The 15,599-nt window shown below is 30.8% G+C and overlaps 1 protein-coding gene across 3 annotated transcripts in view; it reads left to right on the plus strand.

The window, feature by feature from the left end:
• Window positions 1-15,599, plus strand: part of LOC114329496 (cell adhesion molecule Dscam2) — a 1,422,998-nt gene that overhangs the window by 1,286,433 nt on the left and 120,966 nt on the right. For all 3 annotated transcript variants that reach the window (XM_050654329.1, XM_050654330.1, XM_050654331.1), the window contains exons 18-19: window positions 7,094-7,292; window positions 10,746-10,898. In XM_050654329.1, coding sequence (XP_050510286.1) covers window positions 7,094-7,292; window positions 10,746-10,898 — 352 coding nt within the window. The remainder of the gene's footprint in view (window positions 1-7,093; window positions 7,293-10,745; window positions 10,899-15,599) is intronic.

Here is a 15,599-nt window from a genome sequence, read left to right on the forward strand (position 1 = left end):
TCATACCCATTTCTTAAGAACCAAATATTTTTCTATATAACTTTCCACTTTGTCAAATTTTAAGAAATATCATACTTAGTTTTTCCGTACATACTACTTTTACTTCTAAAAACTAAAACAAAGTGTTTACCATTATTAAAACCTTCCCGGAAACATTTTAAAAGCATTATTGTTCTCGCCAAACGATATGTCCACTTTATAATCCCGAATTGTTTGTTAGTGTACCCATTCACTTCGTCGAATCATTATCACTAATCGTTTTCACTTTCCCGAAACACTGTTTAATATCTAAATTAGATTGGGATGGGAATCTATGATCTAATGGTCTTTAATATAAATTTAATTTTCTTTTTAAATGATGAACTATAATTTTTTTGAATTAAAAAAAACAATTCTACAACAATATATTCAATAGCCTATAAGAGAGAAGACCGCAAATATAAAACAAGTGCGCACTTAAAATTTGTTAGTATAGGATATATATGTATACAAAAACGCCGGCGCTCAGCGTCGGATGAGGCGTTACAATACGTCAGACTTGATTAATAGTTTTAATTAAGGCTTTAAGTTTGTAAAGTGGTTATATTAGAGGAATTTACTTATTGGAGTAATGCCTGCTATACCTACTTATACTTTAGTTTTCTTATACAGTTTCTCAATTAACCTGAAAACACAAACTATCATATTAACGGCGATAATACAGGGTGTCCCGAAAAGATTGGTCATAAATTATACTACAGATTCTGGGTTCAAAAACAGGTTGACTGAACCTTAGTTACTTATATACAATAGTGCACACAAAAAAAGTTACAGCCCTTTGAAGCTAGGAAATGAAAATCGATTTTTTTTCATATATCCGAAACTCCTAGAGATTTTTTATTGAAAATGAACATGTGGCATTCTTATAGGAGCAACATCTTAAAAAAAATTAAAGTGAAATTTGTGCACCCCATAAAAAATTTATGGGGGTTTTGTTCCCTTAAATCCCCCAAACTTTTGTGTACATTCCAATTAAATTAGGTAAACATAATATTTTTACAATTTTTTTACCGCTTAGTACTTTTTCTATAAGCCAGTGTTTATCGAGATATTTTAAATATTTGTCGAATCCATCACATATGGTTAAGTACGATTATAGAGAGCTGTTATAATCTGAAAATTTATTTATAATTTACATTATTAGGTATATTTTGAAAAGAAGCCACATGTCGGTAAAAGGTGACTTATCAAAAAAAGACTAAGAGGCAAAAAAGTTTTAATAACACTGTGTTTACCTATTGGTACCACAATAAGAGTTTAATTGGAACAACGTGGAATGAAGTAGACACTTTTGTTGTATGTAGGCATATGAATTTATTAAAAAGTCCTTAAAATTATCCAAAAGGGAGTGGAAGTACAAGACGTTTTCGGTCAAACTGACCATCATCAGTGTAAACCTGGAAATAAGTGAACCAGTAAAAGTAAAAAACAAAAGGGTGAAATTTTGACAGTTGAAAAAATTTAAAGAATGTGGTTACTTACGTCCAGTGTACAAGTAATTGAAACTAGCGACGTCAATAGGTCTAAAAACCTCTAAATTACATTATTGTTACATTCTACAGTGAGCACGTAAAGGTTGGAATAAATTCATTTTCTAGAGAATGGACGATTTTGGAAAAAAATTCTGAAACAGGTCTATTTTTATTTTTAAATTACGACTTTTTGGTATATATATCATACTAGTGACGTCACCCATCTGGGCGTGATGACGTCATCGATGGTTTTTTAAATGGTAATAGGGGTCGTGTGATAGCTCATTTGAAAGGTAATCCAATTCTCTATTCAGTAATATAAACATTAACATAATTCTCTATACAGGGTGTCCAAAAAAAATTTTTTTAATTATATTTATTGACATAAAAAGAAGAATACATGTAATTTATTTAATTCAAAATACATTTTACTGCTTTCAGAAAACAGAAAACAATGTTTATTTGAAAAGTATTCATTGCTTTGCCCTTAAATTAAATGTTCAAACTGTCAAGAGGAAGGTGGGTGGCTGCTTTAATATTGAATTTAAGAAAAAATCAATATTTATTTGTCAAATAAACATTATTTCCTGTTTTCTGATAGCAGTAAAATGTATTTTGAGTTAAATAAATTACACAGATTCTTCTTTTTATGCCAGTAAATTTAATTAAAATTTTTTTTTGGACGCCCTGTATAAATAATTATGTTAATGTTTATATCACTGAATAGAGAATTGAATTACCTTTCAGATGAGCTATTACACAACCCCTATTCTCATTTAAAAATCATAGATGACGTCATCACGCCCAGATAGGTGAGGTCACTAGTATGATATATATGCCAAAAAGTCGCAATTTAAAAATAAAAATTGACCTGTGTCGGGATTTTTTTCCAAAATCGTCCATTCTCGAGAAAATAAATTTTTTCCAACCTTTACGTGCTCACTGTATATTAAGAATTGGTCGACATCAAGTCGATGTCGTAAGATTTTACAGATCACAAAATGGTATAAAAGCACACATTGGTATAAAAAACAACGAAATAGTAGATGATCTGGCTAAAAAAGCAACAACGAAGGAATCCACTCTGCATACTTATCAACTTCCTATGGGAGACATAATTTCTATTATGAGATCTATCAAACGGACGAAATGGCAGGAACAATACAATAATTCAGACAAAGGAAATTATTACAAAAAAATCCAGCCTACACTTCCCATCAAGACATGGTTTAATCAAGTTTCCAACAAAGGCTTTATCAAAACTATTTGTCGAATAAGAAGTAATCACTGTCTGACTCCAGTCTACAAAAGAGAAATAGGACTTGTAGATAATGATGAATGTTTATGTGGAGAGCTAGCTGATCTACAACATATGCTATTAGAATGTCCTTTACATTTTATTGAAATATCAAACTTTTTTGCCAATCTAGTTCAAGTTAATGTACAATTTCCTTTTAATCTTATATACCTTTTACAATCAAACAATCTAGATGTTTATAAAATTTTGTACAACCATGTTAATTGTTTAAAATTAAAGCTCTGAGAAAAAAAAGAAAAAAAAAAAAAAAAATAATTAAATAAAATAAAAAGATACTAAGATCTAAACCTCCGCGAGGTTGAATCGGGTTTAGGTCTTAGCGCGATAAAAAAATATACAAAAAAAAATATAAAAAAATATACAAAAAAAAATATAAAAAAAAAAAAAAAAAAAAAAAAAAATAAATAAAAAATGTAATAAAAAAAATGTTAAAAAATATAATAAAAAAAACAGAGTAAAAAAAAACAGTAGTACTAATAGTTTTAAATTTAGATACTAAGCATATATTTTGTAAAAGAGAGAATTCAAAACACATTGACTGGCCAGTTGGTTGCTTAAACCAGTGCCAATAAAACATAAACACACACAGATCACATAATGTATTTCATCCTTTCTCGAAAATTGCACAAGGTAAGTACTTGTGTTCAAGTGAGAGGTTACCAACCAACTGATTATTAGACAGTTTGGTGCCAAAAATGTATGACAAGGTGTCAAAGGAAGTTACGTGGATTTTTCATCTGTCATCCGAAAATTTTTTTTAATAACGAGAAATAATATTTAGTTTTAATTGGTATATTGATTGAGTTATAATTGGTATCGACGTAGTCTTTTGTATCCTTTTCAAATGTGCACACGGATTTTTAAATCCGGATCTGTATTATTTTTTGTGATTATTAAATGGGTCGTTCAAATGTGGTAAATAATTAAGTAACTAATATTTTTAAAATGAGTATTTGTGCATTCAATTTAACAATTTATTATTACATAAAGTTCTCAAGTTCTGCTTTATCATACCTGCTTCTTAAGAGCAAACAGTAGCGATCAACAGGTAGCAACAAACGCGTTCCAAGATTGCGGCTCTAATTTGGAATATTTTGTCGAGATATTTGGCACACATATTCGAAATATAATAAAGAATGGCGGTACAGAACCCAATTTCAGAAATATGTTAGTATGTGGAAATTACTCTATAACTAAATAAAATACTGAAAAAAGGAGCCTGTACCGCCATTAAGAAAGACAAAAAAATACACTTTCTTCAAATAAACTTTTTTATCCCGTGCCTCGATTTTGTGTCACATTGGAACTACTAAAAATCGATTTTTTTATAACAAGAAATCGAACGTCACTGACTTGGCAACATTTAGCGCCTATGTGTATAAAAATTATTGTTTTTGATAGTTTAAACGTCACTGTCAGTGTCGAATTACCGACGCACTGTTGCCTCACTTTTGAAAGTTCGCAGAACTTTCGCAATCTTGGACCGCGTTTGTTGCTACCTGTTGATCGCTACTGTGTGCTCTTAATCTGTTTTTAAAAATTTCCATCTAATTTCAAAATTAAAGGTCATTAAATTGTTTAGGTAAAAAAATTGAACCGAACCATTAAACTTAAAAATTTTTGTGCTCTTTCTAAATATGCAAACGGATTTTGAAAATTTCAATATGTTTTCAAGGTCACAATGAATTGATAATTTTTTTAGTCCAGACATGGATTTTTCTTGTGATTAGTAGATGGTCAAACAAAAGTAAAAAATGTAACTGAACATAACAGGGTTAAAGTGGAGATTTGCGGGACACAATGCGAGACAGGAAGATAAAAGATGGAATGCTGAAATACAAAACTTTAGACCGTGGATGGGAAGAAGAGGAAGAGGAAGATCTCAGATGTAATAGAAGGACGATATTGTAAAAACTGGAAAAGAGCAGCCAAGGATAGACAGATATGGAAAGATTTGAGGAAGGCCTATGTAAAAGTTGGATCGAAATGGGCTAAAGAAGAAGAACAAGTAAATATCTTGGGTTCTAGATTAGATATATATTATGTCTACCAAATATCTAAAAAAATGTACAAGGTGGTTCTAAAGCTATGGGTCCAGGAAGAAATGAACAAAATCAATAAAGCACCCTGCAACTCGGTTACAAAAATTGGTGAGGCAGTACAGGGTGAGTCATGAGGAACTGTACATACTCCTACCTCGTCTAGAGGCTCCTATGGGGAATAACAAATTAAGAACCATTAGACAAATTAAGACCATTAAGAAGTGTCTGCTCCATTGTTTAATAATATACAGGGCGAGTTTCGCATTTTGACAGAAATTTGTATTCGTCATAATTTTTGAACGGTCAGATCGATGTGTCTCTTATTTTGGCCAATCGTTACACTATTACCACCTAATCAACTGATTTATTCAAACTAGAAAAAAATCAGGACCGGCTTTAAAAATTAGTTCGTTTGGGTCTTAGAAAATATTTCACCCTGTATAAGCTTTTTGAAAACTCTAAAATGAATTTTACAAATTAGACAAATAGGTAATTAAAATGGGATATTTATTTTTTTCCCCACACGATTACTTAATTTTTTATAAAAATATCAAATTTGACTATGAATTAAAAGTTTGGTGAACCAACTGATTTATTTAAACTAGAAAAAAATCAGGTCCAGCTTTAAAATATTAGTTCGTTTGGGTCTTAGAAAAAATTTCACCCTGTATACACTTTTTGAAAACTCTAATATGAATTTTACAAATTAGACAAATAGACAATTAAAATGGCATTATTATTTTTTTCCCAAACGATGATTTAATTTTTTATAAAAAAATCAAATTTGACTATGAATAATTAAAAGTTTGGAAAATGAACCATAGATTTAAAAAAATTAACTTTTATGACAAAAATTAATTTTCTTTGAACAAATATTTAATTTATGTTTCCACCCGATCAACTGATTTATTCAAACTAGAAAAAAATCAGGCCCGGATTTAAAAAATTAGTTCGTTTTGGTCTTAGAAAATATTTCACCCTTTATACGCTTTTTGAAAACTCTAATATGAATTTTACAAATTAGAGAAATAGACAATTAAAATGGCATATTTATTTTTTTCCCCACACGATTACTTAATTTTTTATTAAAAAATCAAATTTGTCAAAATCGGAATTTTAACCTAAAAATGAAAAAAAAAATTAAATCACGGTTAACTCGCTACAACTCTGTTCCGTTTTAGTATTTTTTTTTCTGCTGTGAATTGCAAAGTAAAATCGCAAAAATTAAGTGAAAAAATTTAAAATTTATCTCTTTGATCACGTCTTTGTTAAACTATAGAGTCCAAAAGAAAAACGTTGTTCAATTTTTTTTATTTTTATGGTAAAATTGCGATTTTGACAAATTTGATTTTTTAATAAAACATTAAGTAATCGTGTGGGAAAAAAATATATATGCCATTTTAATTGCCTATTTGTCTAATTTGTAAAATTCATATTAGAGTTTTCAAAAAGCGTATACATGGTGAAATTTTTTCTAAGACCCAAACGAACTAATTTTTTAAAGCCGGACCTGATTTTTTCTAGTTTGAATAAATGAGTGGATTGGGTGGTAACATAAATTAAATATTTGTTTAAAAAAATAATTTTTTGTAATAAAAGTTAATTTTTTTAAATATATGGTTCATTTTACCAAACTTTTAATTCATTGTAAAATTTAATTTTTTTATAAAAAATTAAGTAATCGTGTGGGGAAAAAAATAAATATGCCATTTTAATTGCCTATTTGTCTAATTTGTAAAATTCATAATAGAGTTTTCAAAAAGCGTATACAGGGTGAAATTTTTTCTAAGACCCAAACGAACTAATTTTTTTAAGCCGGACCTGATTTTTTTCTAGTTTGAATAAATCATTTGATTAGGTGGTAATAGTGTAACGATTGACCGAAATAAGAGACACATCGATCTGACCGTTCGAAAATTATGACGAATACAAATTTCTGTCAAAATGTGAAACTCACCCTCTATATTATTAAAGAATGGGAGCAGACACTTTTTAATGGTCATTTGATATTCCCCATAGGGGCCTCTATACGAGGTAGGAGTATGTACAGTTCCTCATGACTCACCCTGTATAGAACCGTTTCATTGACCTCTACTCACCTGTAAGTATTTCCGTTTCCCAATGTAATACTTTGTATAATAAAAATATTTAATTGTGTTTGGTAATTGTTCATTTATCTTAAGCTTTTGTTCTCTTTTTTAATATCTTTTATGTTATTTCAGGGTTTTAATATAGGTTATCGCACTGCCATTATGGGTAGCTACAATTTTACTTCCATTAATGGAGACGGCGAAGACGGTGGAGAAATATTGCTTGGTGGGCTAAACAAATATACTAGATATACAATTGTTGTTCAAGCATTTAACGAAGTAGGAGCAGGGCCACTATCGGAGCCTGTAACAGCCCAAACCATGGAAGATGGTGAGTTAATAACTTCATTTTCCTTTAGCTGTTTTCTATATATAACTTTAATATTTTCTCGAAATGATAAATTCTTCTTCTTATGGTGCCGTGGCGAGCGGGAGATAGCCCTAAAATGACCAGGTACTGACCACCACGGAGAGATGAATGGATAATTTTATTCACACTTTATATTTTTGAATGTACTGAAAATGAAAATGAGGTTTATATTGAATTTTATGTGGTGGAACATTGTCAAAATCGCAATTTTAACCTAAAAATAAAAAAAAAGAAATCACGTTTTTTTGCGTTTACCTCGCTACAACTCTGTTTCGTTTTAACATTTTTTTCTAAAGTTATTAAAGTATATAGCTCTAACATTTCTGAAGACAACGGTACCTGTTTCAAGCTTTTATTCTTATCCGGATAAAGGTTATGAATTTTTCAAAGGAAAAGCTGCGGATTTGTGCATTGCAAAGTTTAATCGCAAAAGTTGAGTGACGAAATTTAAAATTTAGCCTTTTAATCACATTTCTGTTAAAACAGAGGGTACAAAGAAATTTTCTGGAAAATTTTAGATCAAAATGTTTTATAGAAAAAAAAAATAGTGCAACTTTTATTATCGACATTAGAAATCCCCATTATAACGGTTTTTTTCGAGATACTGACCATGGGCGGTGAATGGCTAATTTTTGTCTTAGATTATGTTTTTGGCGGTGCTGAAAACTAAAACGAAAATTATTTTAAATTTTAGGTGGGGAAATATTGTCAAAATCGCAATTTTACCATTAAAATAAAAAAAAATGAAATCACGTTTTTTGCTTTTAGCTCGCCACAACTCTGGTAGATTTTAATATTTTTGTCTATGGCTTGTAAACTATATTATTTTGTTGCTCACTTTTTTGAAGACAACGGTATCTGTTTCAAGATTTTAGTCGTATTCTAGTAAAAGTTATGAATTTTTTAAAGTACAAGGTGCAGATTCGTGAATTGCAAAGTTTAATCGCAAAAGTTAAGAGGCAAACTTTAAAATTTATCTCTTTAATCACGTTTATGTTAAAACATAGAGAACAAAGAAGTTTTCTGGAAAGTTTTAGTTACAAATTTTTAATAGAAAAAAAATGGCGCAACTTTTAATATAGACGTTATACATTCCCAAAATAACGCTTATTTTTCGAGATACTGAGCATGGCAGGTGAATGGCTAATTTTGGTCTTATTTTATGTTTTCGATGGTGCTTACAATGAAGAAGAGGTTTATTTTGAATTTTATGTGACGGAACATTGTCAAAATTGCAATTTTAACCTTAAATTAAAAAAAAACGTTAAGTCACGAGTTTTTACGTTTAGCTCGCTAGAACTCTGTTCCATTTTAATATTTTTTTCTAAAATTTCTACGGCATATACTTCTTACCTTTGTGAAGACTACAAAAGTAACTGTAGTCTTTCAGTCCTTTTTTTATAAAAGGTATGGATTTTAAAATATAAAAGGTAAGGATTCGTGAATTGCAGAATTAAATCGCAAAAATTTAGTGACACAATTTAAAATTTATCTATTTTATTACGTTTATGTTAAACCATAGAGTTCAAAGAAGTTTTGTGGGGAGTTTTAGGTCTAGAAGTGGTATAGAAAAAATATGGTGCAACTTTTAATTTTAAGAAAAACGTGGTTTAACTTTTTTTTTATTTTCAGGGCAAAATTGCGATTTTGACAATTTTCTCAAAAACTAAGCTCGTTAAAACTTTTGAGGGTGTCCCGCTCGTGTACTATAGTTCGTTGGCGAATTATTTTAAGGTCAGACGTCTGTCTTTTGTGGCATGCAAAATCTCGCCAGTGTTATTTTTATGCATGTCCAGTTCTTTAAATATCCTAGTCATGATATTTGTTTACGGCCTACTCTTCTCTTGCCCTCATTCTTTCCTTGAATATTTAGTTGAGGGATTGCTTATTTTTCCTCTCTCAGGATATGGTCAAGGTATCTAATTTTTCGTACCTTGATCAAGTAGAGCAACTCTTTCAGTATTTGCTCTTCTTAAAACTGCCTCGTTTCTCACTTTATCTGTCCATGGTATGCGGAACATTGTTCGCAAGTCCACGTTTCGAAGGCCTCCAACTTATTATTGGAAGAAATTTTCAACGTCCATGTCTCCATACCTTATAACAATATGGACCATACATAGCAGTTAACCGTTCTGTAGAAGAAATCAAACAACTTTACGATCTAGTGGGTGATCATATTATTAGAGCCACCTAGTAAAATTCAATGTTTTAGAGGAATGGTATTAGTATGGTATAGTTAGACCCAAACCCAGACATCCAAAGTGAAAGTTATCCTTCAACACCAAATTGTTCTATATGGTCCACACAATGTCCAGAAAAAAGTCACACCATTTTGAGCGTCGGGTTTGGGGGGAGAGGGGGGGGGGGAAATCGGTAAATTCGTAGTTTTTTAAGTTTTTCGCCAATATTTCTAAAACTACGCAGTTTAGCATAAACAACCTTCTATACAAAATTGTTCTACATTAAATTTTAAATAAAAAAGGCCCTATGTATAACCATTCTAAAATGAACGGTTCCAAAGTTACGGAGGTAGTATGGTATAATTGGTCCAAAAAAAAGGCCTGACCCAGATATCCAAAGAAAAAGTTTTCCTTCAACACAAAATTGTTCTATATGGTCCACATATTGTTCAGTAAAAAGTAATACCACTTTGAGCGTCCGGTTTGGGGGGGAGATGGGGGAGAAGTCGGTAAATTAGCAGTTTTTTTATGTTTTTCGTCAATATTTCTAAAACTATGCTTTTGCGTAAGGAATGTTTTATAGAAAAATGTTCTACATGAAATTTAAAATAAAAAAGGTTCTATACATAATTGTTATAAGATCAACGGTTCCAGAGTCACGGAGGGTGAAAAGTGGAGGTTTTCAGTTTTCGATACTTTTTATATTTACCGATTTCTCCCCCCTCTCCCCCCAAACCCGACGCTCAAAATGGTGTGACTTTTTTCTGAACATTATGTGGACCATATAGAAAAATTTGGTGTTGGAGGATGACTTTCACTTTGGATGTCTGGGTTATGCCATCTTTTTGATCAATTGTATCATACTAAAAGCAGTGTGAAGAATTATTCCAACTTAAAAACAACTTGCTATTTTTCACAATCACAAACTTGTCAGGACGACACGTTTATCATGTTCCACAATCAAAACTTCCCCTGTTCCAGTGTTCCCATACATCAAAGTTTGTCCAACGTGACACCGTTAAGCTGCGAACAAATTTCTAGCTTGCTATTAATAAACTTTTCTTTGGTACGCGGGATCCAGGACTAATAATTAGTATTTAACGATTTTGAATATATTTATATTAATTACAATTTTCTTATAAACAGTCTGTAATAAACTAGTCTCTTATATAATTTCGTTAAACGCAAAGTCATAAAGTAAAAGCTGTTAAACATCTGTTCGATATTGCTCTAGTGCCCAGCATGCCACCGGAAGACGTCAGATGTGCAGCTTTGACGTCTCAATCGCTACAAGTTAGTTGGCAGCCACCCCCAACGGAGCATTGCAACGGCCTCCTCCAGGGCTACAAACTAACATATGAGCCAGTGCTGGACGATAATTGGAGAGGTGAGAAATTCAGTTAGACTTTTTTTACTAGTTCTTTTTTACTTTCGGTAACTTCGAGATATAACTTAGGAACGTGCTAACAAAATTTAATAAAACCAGTGGTAGTAATGACATCAGAGAATTGTGTAGTTTTGAAGTAGGTGAAATTTTAAAAAAGTTTTTTAAATTTAATTTTGAAACTTTAATTTATCTTTCGTCTCCAAGAAGAAAATATGGATAATATTTTTGTGACAGTTCCGTAATATACAGGGTGTAACAAAAATGCAGGTCATAAATTAAATCACATATTCTGAGACGAAAAATAGTTCGATTGAACCTAACTTACCTTAGTATAAATGAGCACATAAAAAAGTTACCTACAGCACTTTGAAGTTAGAAAATGAAAATCCACTTTTTTCAATATATCGAAAACTATTAGAGGTTTTTTATTGAAAATCGACTTGTATCATTCTTAAGGCAGGAACATCTTAAAAAAAATAACAGTGAAATTTGTACACCCCATAAAATTTTTATGGGGTTTTATTCTCTTTAACCCCCCAAAATTTTGTGTACGTTCCAATTAAATTATTATTGTAATGCCATTAGTTAAAAACAATGTTTTAAAAATTTTTGCTTCCCAGTATTTTTTCGATAAGCCATTTTTTTAACGAGATGCGGCTTCTTTTTTAATATGTTTAAATATTAAAATTACATAAAAATTTTAGGGGGCTGCGTAGCTAAGCGGTACTGTGCGTGGCTCGCGTGCCGGTAGTCCGGAGTTCAAATCCTACCGCCTGCAAGAACCACTAGACATTTTTAAAATGTTTATAGGCCCCAGGTCGACTCAGCATGAATAAAATGAGTACCTCGGGTAAAACCAGGGGTAAAAATAGGCAGTTGAAGCGTAGCACTGGCCCTGTTACCTTCCTTGTATACCGTAGGCCTTAGATATAGCAGACTACCCTGCTATACTCCCAAAGCCACGTGAGCGGTATAAAACGGGAGACTATCACATAAAAATTTTGTGAAGGTTTTGTTCTTTAAACCCCCCAAATGTTTGTGTACATTCGAATTATACTATTATTGCGGTACCATTAGTTAAACACAGTGTTTTTAAAACTTTTTTGCCTCTTAGTATTTTTTCGATAAGCCACCTTTTATCGAGATGTGGCTTCTTTTTTAATATGTTTTAAGATATACCTAAAAATGCAAATCATAAATACATTTTCAGATTATTTTAGGTCTCCATAATCGTACTTAACCATATAGGTATATAGATATATGTGGTGTATTCGAAAAATATTCAAAATATCTCAATAAACACTGGCTTATTGAAAAAGTACTAATGGGCAAAATAGTTTTAAAACATTGTGTTTAACTAATGGTTCCACAACAATAATTTAATTGGAACGCACACAAAAGTTTGGGGGGGTTTAATGGAACAAGACCCCTATAAAATTTTTATGGGGTGCACAAATTTTACTATGATTCTTTTAAGATGTTCCTGCCATAGTAGTGCCACATGTCCATTTTCAATAAAAAATCTATAGTATATTTCGATATATTGGAAAAAATAGTGTTTCCCATAAAAAAAAAACTCACTTTTTTTATTTCAAAAAAAAACTTACTTTAAAGAATACGAAAAAAGTATTAAAAATATGCGAAATATGTCAAAAAAGACGTGACGTAGAAAAATAAAATTGGTAAGGTAATCTTGATAATTAAGGATCAACTTTTATTCAACTGGATGACAGGGAAATTAGACTACCTAATTTTGAAGCGTCTAAAACATTTTTAAATCCATAAAGCCATCTTCAGAGCTATGCTGCAATGAAAGATCCCTAATGAATACTTAATTTTAAAATTCAATACGTTTAACTTACGTCAATATTTTAAAAATACCACTATGAATAGAGAGGGATCCCATGTGAGATTGAAAAAACTCTAATTTATGCAGTTTTTTTGCTTTAATAAAGAGATCACAGATGTCCAATTAATTGAAATAAGTTAGGTAAATAAAAGAAATATGACCAAATGATATCCATATATATTTTGGTCACAATTTAATGTTATAATTGAGGCGCTCAGAGTAACAATGGCCTAACCCCAAAAAAGAAGTTTTGAAATAAATGCAATCTTTGCATTTGTATTTCCATTATGCTTATGGGATGGCGCTTCAAATTATGAAGCGCCATTTAGCCAAATATAGAGGTAGGTTGTGTAAACCCTTCTTTTTATTCCGAAGATTTAATGTTGCCACTTTTATTGATATATTAATCTAAAAATGCTCAATTTGTGGCTTAGGCCACTGTTGCTCTGAGCGCCTCAATTTTACCCAAGTACTTTTTTTTAATTATCTGAATTCGCTCTACCGAGATTCACTTTGACACATTCGGAATAGGAAACATACAACACAAAAATTCCTACCTCACACTATTAACTGCTAAAATCAACCTAATCTTTAATTAAAAAAAGAAGAATTATTAGAAATAGTGGGGGTGTCTACTAATTTCATAAAATTTTGTGGAGTTTATTTCTACAAAATATTTTTATTTTGTACAATAAATAATTTTGTCATTTGTTATCAATATATTATAATGGTGTAAATAAATAATTATTGATTGGCGTAAGGTTTATGTTATTTTTATGTCTGTTTACTATTAATAATATTTCCAGTCACTTCTGACAACTGAACTTTCCAAAAAAGAAATTACTAACGTCAGTGTCAAAGTCAATCTCGAAAGAGCGAATTCAGTATATCATATATCAACATCATGTCGATATAATATGAGTGAATAATTAATAGACTCGTTATTTTAGTTGTTTTATTTATTTTACAATTTTTAATGTAATTAAATATATACAAAGTAAAAATAAATTGGATTGTTAATATACCTACTTTCAACTTACACTTTAATTTATCAGATCCGGAATTTAATTAAAAAAGTATTTCTTATTATCGAAACCTAACACTTCCCATTCCGATAAATTAGCAACCCTTATTTGAAGTTAAAATCGATATAAGTAATTAAGATAATGCCAGTTTTATGTCCTTTTGGTATGGTAATATTAGTTTCTTTCTAAGACCAGCTCATTAAAATGTGAGGGGAACTCCTTGGTATCAAATTTCGAGTTAAAATAGATATCTTACGACACGTTTGTTATAAAATGCAGTATTTGAAGGCTAGACACACAGGGGGTCCACAAATGTTCTCTCAAAAGAAAACTACAAATTCTGGAATTTTATCTGAATTTGACGTAAATTACCTTATCAAAAATTGTTTCCGATGGGAGCTAAAATAGCTCTTCGAAGACGGTGCCCTAACATCTAAGTATTCAAATATCTTCAAAATTGTTATCTTTAAGGTGATATCGTTTTTTATATTCATTTAATGCTGTACTTTGGAAGAAGAAGGGCCAAAGTCCAATTTCTTACTTTGGAGTAATTCTACTTATTAGGTTTCTCGCTCTTAAAATTCGTTGTCTTCCTTAGGGTATTTCATATATAGGTTTTATTTTATTGCAGCTGTATTTGTATAACAAGGACCATTAGTGATGTGATTTTTTTTTTCAAAATTTAGTAGAAATGGTATTTTAGGTGGATATTGGCCTTTTTCAATTTACCGTATAATAATTTGGTTCGGAGTATGGCCCTTTTATTATGCATCTGTGCCACTCACTCTCTTGACTTTACATGGTTAATGAAATCATAATTTCGATTACTAATAAAATTTATCCAAGAGAAATATCTAGGGTTTACAAAGTATGGGTATTATTATTAATAATAATAATAATAATAATAAATAATTATAAAGAACAAATCACTTCTCATTAAATTTAGCCGTCAGAATAAGAAAAATCATCTTCCTCGTGTGCTGGAAAATCATCTAAGTTTCCGTGATAACAGTTAATTTCTTCATAAAATCGTCTATTGTATTGACTGATGTATGGCAATAGTTTCTTAAAATTCTTCACTTTAGGTTCAGGTAATGGTAGAGGTTCGCTATTAATGGGCGCCAATGAAAAATCTATTTTGTTTTCTCGTTTTCGAAGTGATCCTCCCCTAAGATCAATCTTTGGTGAATTTTAGCCACCTGATTTGAAACCATGGTATTACTTCACCTTCTTCGTTCTTTTTCCTGTGAACAAGTTTGTTAGTCAATAGCTTGCCAAAATTTAGAAAATCAGTTTGATTCATTTCGAGGACATTTAAAGCGGGTTTTCTCTGTACACTCCTAATGAAATTGCACCAGTCATGTGATACCTGTATGTTCATTGTGGTTTTCTTTTTTTGCTTCTCAATTATTGTCATGAATTTTATCTGCTTCCATGTGTGTGTGCCCAGGCTCCATAAACTTACGATTAATTTCAGTTACGGAGCCTTTTTCTTGCATAAGAGTACAAAAGTTGTTATTAAGTAGATGTTCTTATTTTGTCCTAAGTACGAGTCGCTGTAAAAAATTACCTTTGTTATACAGTGTGTCCACGATTGGGGTGCCCAATAGGACAAACTTTTTATTTTCAGTTTTAGCGAAAAATGCCATTCTTGAAAAAAGTTTTGCTTGTTCTAAAACCTCATAAAAAGAAACAAAATTAAAGTTTTACAAATCCTGCTTAATTTTGTAGTCAATTTTATGTAAATCTCTAAATGTTTGCACTAATTTCGAAATCGTAACAATAATCTAGTGTTGCCAAGCCACAATGTAGCTTAGTAACTGTCAA

This window comes from Diabrotica virgifera, chromosome 6 (assembly GCF_917563875.1).
Source record: "Diabrotica virgifera virgifera chromosome 6, PGI_DIABVI_V3a".
Taxonomy (NCBI): domain Eukaryota; kingdom Metazoa; phylum Arthropoda; class Insecta; order Coleoptera; family Chrysomelidae; genus Diabrotica; species Diabrotica virgifera.